The 13,804-nt window shown below is 43.9% G+C and overlaps 1 protein-coding gene across 7 annotated transcripts in view; it reads right to left on the reverse strand.

Moving 5' to 3' along the window:
* Sh3yl1 (SH3 and SYLF domain containing 1) overlaps window positions 1-13,804 on the reverse strand; it is a 29,685-nt gene that overhangs the window by 14,519 nt on the left and 1,362 nt on the right. For 5 of the 7 annotated variants that reach the window (XM_026412836.2, XM_026412841.2, XM_026412839.2 and 2 more), the window contains 3 exons: window positions 5,013-5,123; window positions 4,276-4,389; window positions 2,227-2,291 (listed from right to left, as the gene is read on the reverse strand). In XM_026412836.2, the coding sequence (XP_026268621.2) occupies window positions 2,227-2,291; window positions 4,276-4,389; window positions 5,013-5,123 (290 nt within the window). Of the gene's footprint in view, window positions 1-2,226; window positions 2,292-4,275; window positions 4,390-5,012; window positions 5,124-5,953; window positions 6,077-10,177; window positions 10,520-13,804 lie in introns of those variants that run through there. The other 2 variants (XM_026412837.2, XM_026412840.2) reach the window with 2 other exon arrangements.

Genomic DNA, 13,804 nt, shown 5'->3' on the forward strand with positions numbered 1-13,804 from the left:
GCATGCAGGTTTCCCACCAGGGACAGCGGAGACTGGGAAGCCCTAAGATGGCAGATCAGATTCCTGAAGGGTAGACTGTCAGCCCAGAATCCAATACCAGCAAAATCGCCTCTGGAAATGGAGGTGAAACTGAGACGTCCCCAGACCAAAGGAAAAAGAACTGGGGGATTCTGTTGCTAGTAGACCCATTTTACAAGTGCTGCCAGTGACAGCTCCTTAGGTTGAAGCCAGGGGCCCTAGGTGGCAATCAAAACCATATAAAGCAGAGCACTGGCAAAGACAAGCATGGAAACAGGAGCAGGAGTGCACACGCCTCTCTCCTTGGTCCCTGACCTGAGTATAACGCAATTTGAAATGCCTCCTGTGAACTGTGTTGCTATGCCTGCAACTGAGAAACGCAATGTATCTGCCACCAGCAGATCAAAGGAGTGGGCAGGGGCAGGGCTGAGTTGCAGAATGGACACCACACCTTTTGTCCCCTGGAATCCACAGGAGCAGGCATGCAGGACCACAGGTGGCAAGTTAGAAGGCCCATAGTGGGATCAGAAAATAAGCACCTGCTCTCAATTCTTCACTTGATTTCTTTAAAGACATGACATTATATAACTGCCAACTGTAAAATGTAGAATTTGGCTTATAATTATAGATGCAATAACACATTCATAGCAAAAAAAAAAAGGAGAAAAGGGAATATGACTAAATAAAACAACAATTCTGTGTCTTACAGAATAATGCTAATATAAATTTGAAATAGTTTTTGCTAAGATGTGTTGTAAACTCTACAGTCTAAAATATGACTCAAAAATAATAAAAAATCAGAAGAAAAATACAACTTTAGATAGAGAAAACATGAAATGTCAGATACCCAGCAAATGATACTGATAATACCAGTACACATAAATGGATTGAATGACCCAACTGAAAGGCAGAGACTCTCAGGCTAGAGTAAAAAAAAAAAAAAAAAAAAAAAAAAAAAATCCAACCACATGCTGCTATGCACACTGCAGATCCAAAGCTCCTGGCAGACAGCGTAAGAGCAGCTTCAGGGAAGAGGCAGGCTGTGCTCTTTCTAGCCTCCTTGCCCATTTTGACCCAAGCAGACAGAAATGCTGGCTGGGGCTGGTCTGAGACCAGAAGGTGAATGCTGTCACATCTGTACTGAAAGCTACACATACTTCCTGCTGTTGCTGGAGAGTGCCCCTTATCATCTCCAAGGGTTGGGCTCAGAGCAGCAGTCTGACCACATTCAGAAAGCTTAAAGTAGTTTTCCTAATGTTGGGAAATGCTTTTTATTATCTCTACTGAAATTGATACCTTAAAAAGCTAGTAATTATCATTTATGCCTGTTGTTTAAGTGAAATTTCAGAGTTGATTCCCATTCTGTCATGAGGATAAGCTTTGCAATCAAAAGTTCTATATATGACAAGCTGAGTAACAATACAACCATTCCAAGTGCTTTTCATGTATAAACCCATTTATTCACTCATCAGTTTAAAGCCAGAGGAAGGCTATTTTCACCTGTTTCACAGAGGGAAAAATTAGGCCAAATCATGAAAGACAGCTCAAGAAGAACTGACTGAAATGTGAAAAGAAATGATTTCAGCACATCAGGAGATCTGATTTACCAAGAACTTAGCAGTAAAGCAACAGATGAAACTCTAACAGCATGGATGAGTTGATGCCACACCTTTGTTGTTGTTGTTGTTGAGGATGAAGCCATCAGCAGACAGACTTGTAAACAGGGACACCCCAGTGTGTAATTCCTAGTCATTGATAACCTCCATAATTATGAGGAGATAAGTCATACACAGAAATAACATGTGCTAGCATGCACTTCCAGAACTTGAAGGAAACTGTGTTTAACCACAGATGGTGACGCCCTGTGTGGAGCCCGCCCACCTAGGGAGTAAGCAGTTTTGCAGTTGGTGACCCACAACTGCCAATGCCAACAACCGTTTGTCAGACCCCCCTTCCAGGGAAAGGGACAAAAGCTTCCTAGGGGGGTCAGAAGAAGGTGGATGTGGTCAGGGTCTGCACACACAGGTATGCCTCAGGTGAGATCTCTAGCACAGGAAAAAAAGAACAAAGGGGAGGCAGGGGAGGGGGTGCAGAATGAGAATAAGGGGGAACCATTCCCCAAGGCATTAGACTAGAAGCCAAGGGAAACCTATGGCTTTCACATGTTGAGACCCCAGGGCCTCAAGGACACACAAGCTACCCACTCACCTCGATTCCTATTTCAAATCCCCCGCCAAGCCCAGCTATCCCAATGGCTGAAGGTGCAGACCACGCTGATAAAACAAAAACAAAAGCATACGGTAACATTAAACACCCCTGACACATGAACAACTGTGGAAATATAATAAAATGTAAAAGATGGCTTTTTAAAATTACTTAGGTATTTCTCTATACATTTAAAAATATTCTTTAAAAAGCATATGCAGTCTTCTAAAAGCTGAAGATACTTCAAAGGTGTTAGATGCTTACTATGGGTTTGAGATTCACAGACTCACGTCCTCCAGCTCCCTGCCAACATGCATAACTCCAAACTATTGTGCTGTCTGCTACCTTCAGCTGCCAACATTTGTATCACTGAACCTCAACTCTAGTCTTTGGATACAATTTCATCATAGACAAAAGGTATCAGAGGATTCAAGAGTTCATTTTCACTCCTGGGGTGAACTAATACTGAATTCTTTTCATTGTCAATTCTCAGGGCAGGCTCTTGTTCCTAGTAGAGCACAAGTTACAGACAACAAGTTCAAGATCATTAGAATTCTAACAAGGGAAGTTTCTTTACATTTGGAAACCAAGTGCAATAATTCCATGTGCCATGATATGGTATATTTTAGGATTTTTGTGTATTTTCCTCAATATAAAAAGTTACGTTAAACGAGTCTAGAAAGTTGGTGGGGGTGGGAAAGCATGAGAAAGGCCTTCTCAGGCTCACTCTGCCTCAGCAGGCTGATTAAGGAAGTCAGTCTGATAATGCCAAAGCTACTTTTTACTTATGCTGGAGCTGCCCTGGCTCACAGGCCCCTGGGAGGAAAACTCATTCTGTCTCGCTGCAGTTTTTAAATCCCCCCCCCCCCACCTGGTATGCAGCCACTGCTCAGGATGGAGAGGAACTGAGGTTCTGGAATGGTAGAAAGGTGAGTTGGAGCTGATAGGCCCTCAGGGCTGGGTGCGGGTGGGTCCTGCACCAGCTCTGCCCAGGGGGGCCTTCCAGCTCCAAGAACTTCCTGCAGATACCAGTCCCACCTGGCAGGAAATCCTCAGAGAAGCTATATTGCTCAGCTTTACTGTTGAAAAGTCTTCCCATGAACAGTGGGCAATGCTTTTTGTTTTCAATTTTTGAAGACTAGGCTTTTTAAGATTATTTTAACGTTTGTGAAAATAAACTTTTTAATTAACAATTAAACAGTTTTGATCTACGTGTTTCTTTGAACTTTCACATGAAGGGTCTGAAGAGGGAAGATGCTTGATGGATATGATACAGTGGCTTGCAGACTAGGTCTTGCGGTGCAGCCCCAAATCACAGCCACACATAGAGCTGTGATGCCGAGCCACACTTCAAGAGAGCCTCAGTTTCCCAGGGGGTGTGTGGAGGAAACAATGAGTCCAACCATCTGAAATTTAAAGAATGTGTGTTCCACGAACACTCCTATTTATTGTAAGTGTAAATTACTATGTTATAAAATATCTATTAGCAGAGCAGTGTGTTCCTACATGATGGACAGCAAATGTCAAAGTACAGTAGAGGCACTTTGGTGGTCACAACACCTGCCTACATTATAAACACTGCTACAAGTGTTGGTTCTTGGGATTCATGGCAAATACACTTTGACTTCATCTCTGAGAGGTAAAGTAGATTTCACCCCAGAAAGTAACAGCCAGTTAGACTGCCTGGGTAGGTTCTCCCTTGGTGGTTCTTCAAACACTGCAGATATTACCGTGTCCCACAGAACCACAGGTGCTTGCAGATGGTCCTTGTTTCCACAGCAACTTCAGAAAAAATGAGAGAACAATAGCAATAAAGATGGGGAAGAGCATTCACAGTCAGTGACAGACAGCAGACACTGCCCGGTACGGGCTGTGTGGAAGACCTGCAGAATGAGTATGAAGCAGGCCTGCCCTTGAGTCCTACCCATCATCTCCCAGGCTTCCTTCCCAACAGGCAGGTGTCATGTCCAGCTCCTGCCATGCCCTCCACGGAAGCATCCTTATGGAAAGAAGACAAAAAGGAATTGTGGTACTGTACAAAGGTTGACTTACTTCCGTCTGGAAGGCGGGCCAGGACAATCCCACTGCCTCCCCTGGCAGTCACCAGGAACCCAGCTTTGATCACAGACAGAATGGCAAGGCCTTTGGCTTTGGCAATCACATGGGCTACAAGAAGAAAAGCAAACAGAAAACCAAAGCGTGAGCAAAGGCAGTGTGGGGCAGAACTCACCCTAACACAATGTAGAAAAGTTCACCTTTTGTTGATGTGAAAACTGTGATTCAAGAATACCAAACTTACTAGCTACTAAGAAAGTTAACAACCTCAGGGTTCAGGGCCTGGGTTTTAATGACAAAGGCATAGTGATACACAGCTGCGTTGGAAATTATTGATAAATGTCTCTGTACACCACTATAGAATCTGATATCTCAGATGGAAGAGAAAAGCACAAAATTAAAACTTGTTTTTGAGGTTGTTAACTTTCTTACTAGCTAGTAAATTTGCAAGATTTGCTTATGCAGCACTTAGAGTAGGGCAAGTATAGGAGAACCAAGAAGGCTCCGGGAAGGCTCTGGCCCAGCATCTCCTTCGTAGCTGGGGGAAGACCCTGCCCCTGGCTCAGGCCGCTGCTGCCTTGCCCAGGAGACCCAGGACACCGCAGGGATCATCCCTGAGAAAAAAGGTGGCCTAAATGGTTACTAGTCTCTGTGGGATCAGCAGAGTGATACTGGAGCGATGCTGAGGAATGCAGAAGGGCAATGTAGAAAAACACATTCAGTGATTCACCCACCAGGAATGATCTTATCAGGTCCATTTCTAGAAGTTATTTCCGTGAATTCTCTTAGGATTCTAGCAGCCTTCTTTGCTTCTGATTTCAGATTGGAAGGTATAGGATTATTCACTGAAAACAATTTTTTAAAAAGATATTTTAATGAAAGAAATCTACATTAAGCTTTAACAAATCATACCCCCCGCCCTAAGGAAATGGCTTGGTGGTCTTCAATTATTGACTACTTTGTCTTTTTCCTAAGACATCAAATCTACTCTGATTAGAAAACCCTAAGCTCTCAAAATCTCAGAATCATTACATTGTGGGATTCTAAGGATGAGAGAATCTGGTCCACTATCCCACTTTGAGTCTCCTTCACATCATCAATGCACCTTATGACTATCAAAAAGATTCAGAATTTAAAAATTAGGAAAAGGTGCATTTCACAACTAGTGGTGTCCTAGTAAAGTGTAATGTTAACATATTTGGCCATTCTCATCAGAACACTGAACAGGCTGTCTGCAGACTTTCCTAGAGCTGAATCCTGGGGGCCTGGGAATTGGCTCCACTGCACTCACCAAGGCCTCCCTGGGCTGTGGGCAAACACGTGCCCCTGGGTGTGCTTCTCTAACAGCACTTGTGGCCCTGGGGTTCTGCAGTGTGGGAGGTGGCCCCTCACTTGTCACTGGACCACAGGTCACAGGAGTCCATGAAGTCCAGCAGCTCTGATGTGCACCAAGTGAGTGTGGCAGCTAGGATCCCTCACTTAACTGTCTGCAAGGTGAACACCTGGCAAGGTGAAGGCACCCCTGCACATCTTGTCTCTGGTACAACTTGCATGCCAAAGGACGCTCAGACAGACAGGACGATCCAATGGCCCAGGGAAAGAGTCCTTTGATCCAGCAAAACACTGGTATTTCTCCTTAAGTAATGTGATGCATTTGGGCATCTGGCGTGCTTACTGTATGCAATACGTTTTAAAACTGGAAACTGAGTTGGGTCATATTGGAGCTTCGTTCTGTTGAGAAGTCAGTTTGGTTTTCTGGGTCAACACAGGAGCATCAACAAGACTCCAGCAGTGCAGCGTCAAGTCTGTGAATCATCAGTGAGACTAGTCTGGGTAGAGGAATTACTTTGAGGGGGAGGGTACCAGCAATTGAACTTAGGGGCACTCAACCACTCAGTCACATCCCAGCCCTACTTTGAATTTTATTTAGAGACAGGGTCTCACTGAGTTGCTTAGCACCTTACATTTGCTGAGGCTGGCTTTGGACTCATGCTCCTCCTGCCTCAGCCTTCCAAGCTGCTAGGATTACAGGTGTGCCCCATGGCATCTGGCTTAGAGGAATGTTTTCAGAGTTTGTGCAAGCAGGATAAAATGCATATGTGTCCTTTTCCCCCTTCGGCATCATGCCACCTGTATGTCGTGGCACCTTTCACTTTCTCCCAACTTTTACTTCAGAATGGCTGATACACTGGCTATTGCTGTAGGCTCTTCCAATTACCTCTGAGATGCACCTTCCAGAATGGAATTCACCTATGTTTTCAGGGCAGCAGAAGGAGCGTGTATCACACTTCTCTCCTACAGCCACATCCTTCCTGAGTTTTGCAGTCAGACAGCCTCTCCCAGCCACAGGCAAGAGCCACTCCAATCTCACATATGGCAGTTTTTGTCTGTGCAGAACATTACACAGATGGAGTGGGGCGCGACTCCTTCTCCACTGCTGATCTCACTCACTGCAGGATTGACGCTACCTGTGATGTCATCATGTGGATCAGAAGTTTACCGTCCTCCTGGTCAGAGGGCACCTGACCTGTGGGAACTTTTCCTCCTGCCCTACCTTTGCCGGGGCCTTCCCAGTTTTGGGCTATTCCAAATGAAATTGGTAGATATTCCCATGAAAGTTTGTGCACAGGGCTGGGGATGTGGCTCAAGCGGTAGCGCGCTTGCCTGGCATGCGTGCGGCCCGGGTTCGATCCTCAGCACCACATACCAACAAAGATGTTGTGTCTGCCGAAAACTAAAAAATAAATATCAAAATTCTCTCTCTCTCTCTCTCTCCTTTCTAAAAAAAAAAAAAAAAAAAAAGAAAGTTTGTGCACAGATGTTGTGTTTCTCTTGGACAAATACCTAGACACAGGATCCCTGTTTATAGGGCAAGCACATGCTAGCTGCCAAGGTGGCTATCCGAGATCCTCTCACATGTCTACTAGAAATCTGGGAGAGTTCTAGCACTCTACATCCTCACCAAGCCTTGGCATGGCCAGTCTTGTAAATGAGTTATTTCCATGAATTTCACTGTGCATTGTTTTTATTTCCCACAATTGATGGTGTTGAACACTTCCTTATGCTTATTTTTGTATCTTGTAGCAAGTGCTAAAATATTTGCTCATTTAAAAAAGTGGATTGTTTTCTATTTTATTTAGTTGTAAAAGATCTTGCATCATGGATTTTGTGTATTCCAGCTTCTTTGTCCTGGCGAGAGCTCAGTGTGCACTTCCTGGGTGCGCACAGTGAGCAGTCAAGGCCACCTCTCCATTGCTGTTGAGTGCTTTCATACTTCATGTCCACCCACAGGGGACACAGTCCTGTGGACACAGTTTCTTACTGACTCCTACACTAAGGGGACTCACCTTTCTCTGGAGTCTGTTTCCCATCTGTCTTTTGTGATGGTCTTCTCCACTTTTTTCTTTAATTAAGTCAAATCTATCTTTTAAGTACCACAAGTTTCTTTTAACTAAACATACTAATTCTCAGATTCACATGGAAAGATAAAGAAGCAAGAGAAGCTGGGGAAAACTGTACAAGGAGAACAGTGAGGGCCAGCTCCACCCAAAGCTGGAGCATATGAAGAGGTCTCATCTTAGTGCCCTGCAGTGGACACAAGCCCAGGAAGAACCAGCTTCACCAGGCAGAAAACCCATGTATGACAAAGACAGAGCCTCAGGTCAATGTCAAAGTGACAGGAGACAAAGGTCTTTGGGGAAAAACCTGAAGTTATGGTCCAAGTGCATTATAAAGCTAAAAGTCCAAAAATGTGAGGAAAGAGGCCCCTGCTGCTAATCTCTCCAATGCTCAGTCCCCTTCCCAGGTGCACCTGGAAGGTTCCTGCACTACACATGCAGGCCATTACTACCTTAGCTGTCACAGACACCTGCGCTGGGTAGTAATCATCTTGGCACACACTCTTAAGTTAGAACTGCTAAGGAAAATGTCCAACAATCTCAAGGTGCTCTACCACCGAGCCACATGCCCATTCCTTAAAGTTTTTATGTTGTCCATATGCTTTCCAAAAATACTAGCCATGTTTAGAGCTGCTGGGCATTGCCATCGAAGTGTCTTCTGCTTAGAGGAGGCATGCTGGGAGGACAGCAATAGGATGAGGCATTTGTATTCGAAATTATCTGAACATCAAGGCACACCACACAACAAGGCATTCTGAGATAACCAGTCCTCTGTATTAAGATGAAATAAAACCAGTTCACAATGTCACAACTTACAAAAAAATGCCAAAATAAAAAAAGTATCTTTTTAAAGGAACTCCACAAACAAGGTATAAAAATAAAGGAGAACTACAGATAAAAAGCTAAAAAGATTTGCCCACAGACACTTCAAAGATGAAAATGTAAGCTACAAACTGGAAGACACTCTTACACACACATGCTACACAGATCTAGGATCTGGACAGAGAGACTTCTGAGACTCAATGAGAGACAGATAGCATGGAAGGTGGGCAAAGAATCCAGGCAGCTTATTTGCAGGAGAGGAAGACTCTATGGTCAGTAAGTGGATGAAACCTGATCAGATGGACCAGGAAGCAGGAGAAAGCAAAGTGAGGTGGCTGAGCCTCCATTTCTCAACCATCAGAGAGAAAAGCTACAGGTCTGCCAGGAAGTGAGTGCAGGGGCAGTTGGCCATGGTGAGAGAGCCAGCCTCCAGGACAGGAGACCTGAACTCCTGTGGCAGTGCCTCTAACAGGGCATATCTGAGGGAGCTTGCATGGGGGAGGGCAGTCCCAGATACAGGTCTACCTGGACCCTGAAAATGAGACCTACTTGTAGAATGGACCTTGATCACCTGAGTGGGATCACAGGAGACAGAGGGTGCAGAGAGAACTGGAGAGGGCTGCTTGCTTGCAGGGAGCTCCAAGAGTCACTAGCAGCAGGAAGCAGGAGGATGCTTCCTGCAGCCTTCCGTGGGTCCTGGAAGACCTGTCCTGTTTAGGTGGTGACCTTGAGAGAGGGAAAGCCTGAAACGCTTGATGCCACAGCTTTTACACACAGGAAGATGCTCAGAGGCACCCAAGTGTCATTGGACAAGGGGCAAGGAGGTCCCTCCAAGGCGGTAGCATGACCTCAACCCAGTCCAGGTAGGTTCCTGATTTACACCCCTAAAAATTCCAGGACCTGATGAAAACAATCACAAGCCAATATTCAAGGACAGCAGAGGTGTACACAGCCAAGGACAGGGTGCAGTGCCCTCACCTCCCAGAGATGAGAGGACAGAGGGGCCAAGTGGAGCTCTGACTACATACAGGATTATCCTGGGAAGAAAAGTGCAGGTTCCCAGGAAGGCTTCTGGGAGTCAAGTCCCAGAACCACCACCTGACGGCTGGGTTCAGAATTTCTCCCTGGTTAAGCAGTCCAGCCAGAAGCCAGCCTCATTCACATTTGAAGTCTGAATGCAGGATGTTTAAATCGACTGTTAGGGTTGATCTGGTTCAAGAACTCCCCAGAGGTCTTGCTCATCTAACAAGAGACAGGCTTGGTTGGTCATGTTGGTGGACCTGGGCCTCCATCTGGAAAGGGCTTTTCTGTCCCTCTCCCAGAATCCACACAGCACAGGAGGAGTCTTAAGGAAGCCATTCAAAACCCACATCTATTTGCTGGTGCCCGCTAACATTTTCCTCTTATTAATGCTCTTGTTATGCAGTCTGGATTCAGAAAGTTTTAAGAAACTGAGGAGGAGGAAAACTCCAGGTAAACACATGGGCTTACAGAGCACAACTGACGGAGGCAGATTTCAGTCATGATTTGAGATAACTTACTAAAGATGGAAAACTGTTTTTTCGGTATTCCACAAATGACTAAGGAAAAAAAAATACAGGAAAGGGCATTTCCAGTTTCCAAGTTTCCACCTATACTTGTTCAGCACACAGACTTTGAACTCTCTGGTGTGTACATACTGGCTTCCTGACATTTTGATTGTAGGAGGGAAGGTATCAAGCTGTGGTGAATCAGCAAGACAAGCAAGCATATGAGTAGAAAACTGCTGAGGTTGACGGATCTGTTCATCAGGTGCATGCTCTGGCTGCAACACATACCTGTCTGCAACACACCTGTTTCCTGACTTGGCTCATAAAGGAAGGCAAGGACATACAGCCTTGGTTTTCACAGAATGAGGGTTACACCAGAGGGTTTGCCATGCTGGTTGAAGGCAGTGTAGCTGTGTGTTCATTCATGTTTCCTGCCATAGGATGGGCCATCCCCAGAGATGGTAGTGTGTGCGTTCCACACCAGGATGGTCAAGAAAGCTGTGTCCACCACTTGCTGGATGAGGAAGGAAGGGTTGGGACCTCAACCACTACGGCAAGACCAGCCCACCCACAACACCCCACTTGAGGGAGAGGGGATTCCTGCTGCACTGAGCAGTGGGAACCAGAGGCTTATTTACTATGCAGCTAACCATACCCTAATACCATTGAAGAATATTCCTGATCTCTCCATGGTATTTGCTGGAGAATCATTTTGAACTTCAATTTTCTACTATGGGACTAGCTTTGACTGGTCTTTATCTACATTCTAGTCACTTAGGAAATGGGAAAATGGGTAGAATACATAAACAATTAACCTATATGTCAATGTTTTTATCTCTGATTACTCAGTACTCACATTACATTTTTTTGAAGTTCTTCTGGAAAAAAAAAAAAAAGTATAACCATAGTTTTCCTTTTCATTAAATGCTAAATGTATGGTATGTTACCCTGGATCTACCAAGTTCTTCTATTTGCATACACACCTTAAAACAGCTCAACACAGTACGTTTTATCCTGCACTCCCTCTCTGGAATCCTACTCTTCTGCCTGGCCTTTCATGGCACTTGGGTGTAACTTGAGGGGGATATTTTCATAGGGGATCTGGGAACATAACCATGCATAAGAGCATTTGGTAGAGGTGGAGGGAGAAACTGGGCACTGTGGAGGCAAGTTGAATTCAGAGGAGCCCCAGACTTTAAGTCACATGGACCAGGAAAATCCTGTTCTGTTAAGGACCATTTAAGTCAGATTTTCTGATAAGTGTAACTAAAGCACAGTAAATTATACATAAATTGTATCCACAAGGACTTCTTACTTTGAAATCTCTCAACTGAACTGTATTAGACCAGTCAAACAAGAAAATTTTACAATCAACGGTTGCTGTGCAATGTCCTGCTGGGGGGAAGGTCAGGCCAGTGCTGTGACCTTGGCAGGAGAGCTCTGTGATCAGATGGGCCCAGGAGCTGCTGTCCATGCAGTGCTTTCCCACAGGCCCACAGCTATGGATGGACAGGCTGCTGACAAGCTCAGCCACAGTGAGGACTCCTGGCATGTCTGAACTTCAGAAAATTCTATGGGTTCTATCAAACTTCTAATAAAAACACTTTGCCTGATCCTAGTTATGCACAGTGAATTTCTGTCATAACTAAAATGCATAAATAAAAAATTTAGATATAAAACCTCACTTTCTGTCCTCAGTTTTTAACCTACTTTCCCTTCTTCTCTGCTTTGAGGAATAGAGTACATCTGACCAGGAGGTTGATGTTATTCTCTCACACTGCCGGAGTCAGGATGCATCTAAACAGTCATGAAGTCTGAAGCTTTTGAATTCCAAAGCCAAGCAAATTGTCTACTAAATGCCTGAGTTTTCTCCTAAGGGTTGCCACCAAACCTCAAGCCAAGAAACTCTTAGATGTGCAGCATTCTATAAAAAAGCAATTGAAATGTTTGAAATTTTCTGTACAAAGACTTTTTTTTTTAATTTAATAGGAGTTTATGAAGTGCTGGGAAGAAATTTTTACTGAGAAAACCTCAACAGCCTAAATGAGCTTAAGATATATAAATAATTTTACATGTTGACCAGAGGTCAATAACTCAGGACTATGGCCCCTGGGGGCCAATAGCAACATCTGAATCCTAGTTGTAATCAACTGCTACTGGGTGAGAAAGCTGGCCACCAATTCCAACCTAGACCTCTACCCAGGGTCAGGAACAGCAGCCAGCAACCAAAGGGTTCTCTCCCCGACCATCAACCAGACTCGGGGTTCCCAAACTTTCATTCCATCAGTAAGCATCAATTATGTGATTTTTTTTCAACATACCCTAAATTATGAAGGAAAACCTATAGGAAAAGTGAGCTTATAAATAGTTTTATAAATTTCCATTAATTATATACTAATCAAATTATTAAATCTTATAATATACATGAATTGAGAGTTAACTTGTTAAACTGATAAAACTGCAAAACCAAGATCAAAGAAACTAGAATGTGTCTAAGGATATACAGAATTTAGAACAAACTGATTAAATCTTAGCCAAAATAAACTTTATCTGTGTAATCTCCCAAGAGGCTTTTAAAATGTTGCCTCTCTCAGTAAATCCAACTCTGAATACTGCTGCCTGACAATTACTGCCTTTGTATCTTAGAAGCATGCCTATCTTTCTGGGGCCTTGGTTAAACTACTTTCTTTGTCTTAAAAGAGACAAAGCTTGTCAGTTCTAGAAATCAGAACCTGAGTCCCTGGTCAGATTACCAACCTCTTTAATTCAAAATTCCAGCCAACCAACGATGTGAACACCAGATCTTCCTGTGCCCTGTGCCTCTTTCTCATCCCTCTGACTGAAGGCTGTAGATGGAGGACAAGAGCCAGGAATGATGGGTGGGAAAATGCTTGGCTTTCACCAGCTCCACTTCTCCTCAGCTTAGGCAAGACCTTGAAGGACCAGACAGGTCATTCTGGTCTGACTGTCTTGTATAAAAAATGGACTCTTTCCAGAGAAAATAAAAATATTCAACATGCTTAGGTCTTAAATGGCAGAGAAGTATGTCTTGTCATGATACCATCTGCAAATAAGCTGATGAGCACAAGGGACTCAGGACTAGCCCTCAGTGTTCACATCACACAATAGTCCCCTTTGACCCCATCAACTTTATTTTTAAACACCAAAAGCTTATTTCTGAATATTGAGATATCTCCTGAAAATAAAGTTTTCCTAAACAGAATAAAGGTACCAAAGCACTTAAAAATTATTTTTAATCTTAAAAACGACTAGTATTGACTTGTTTTACAGAAATTTTGCTTAAACTGAACAGTAATAAACCTATAAACAATTCTTAATTTAAATATGATGACAGGACGGAGATCATCCCCCTTATTATTTTAACCTCCAACATAGCAATTTGGAAGCAATCAGACTGCTCAGGTATTTCAATAATAGGCCAGCACAGCAGGCTAAACAGCACCTTAAACCAGAGACCTACTACTATTCTCTGAATGGTGTGTGCAAACTTTCTAACTCATGTTTAATCCAAACACTTCCTCATATCTTAATAAAACACTGAGGTGAACAAGAATGCAGGACGGGCACACCCTGTAAGAAGAGCCAAGCCAAGCCTTCTCTGCTAGGGCGGAAACCTCTGGCCTTTGTGTCATTATTTAGTTTGGCTGCAGCAAAGCAGCGGCAACAATGGAATATTTGCTGGAGTGAAAATGATTTCCAGTCAACAGTGAAATCCTATTTCCTCAAGGTTACCAACCAACTCAGAGTAGTTCCATA

Source organism: Urocitellus parryii, chromosome 12 (genome assembly GCF_045843805.1).
Source record: "Urocitellus parryii isolate mUroPar1 chromosome 12, mUroPar1.hap1, whole genome shotgun sequence".
Taxonomy (NCBI): domain Eukaryota; kingdom Metazoa; phylum Chordata; class Mammalia; order Rodentia; family Sciuridae; genus Urocitellus; species Urocitellus parryii.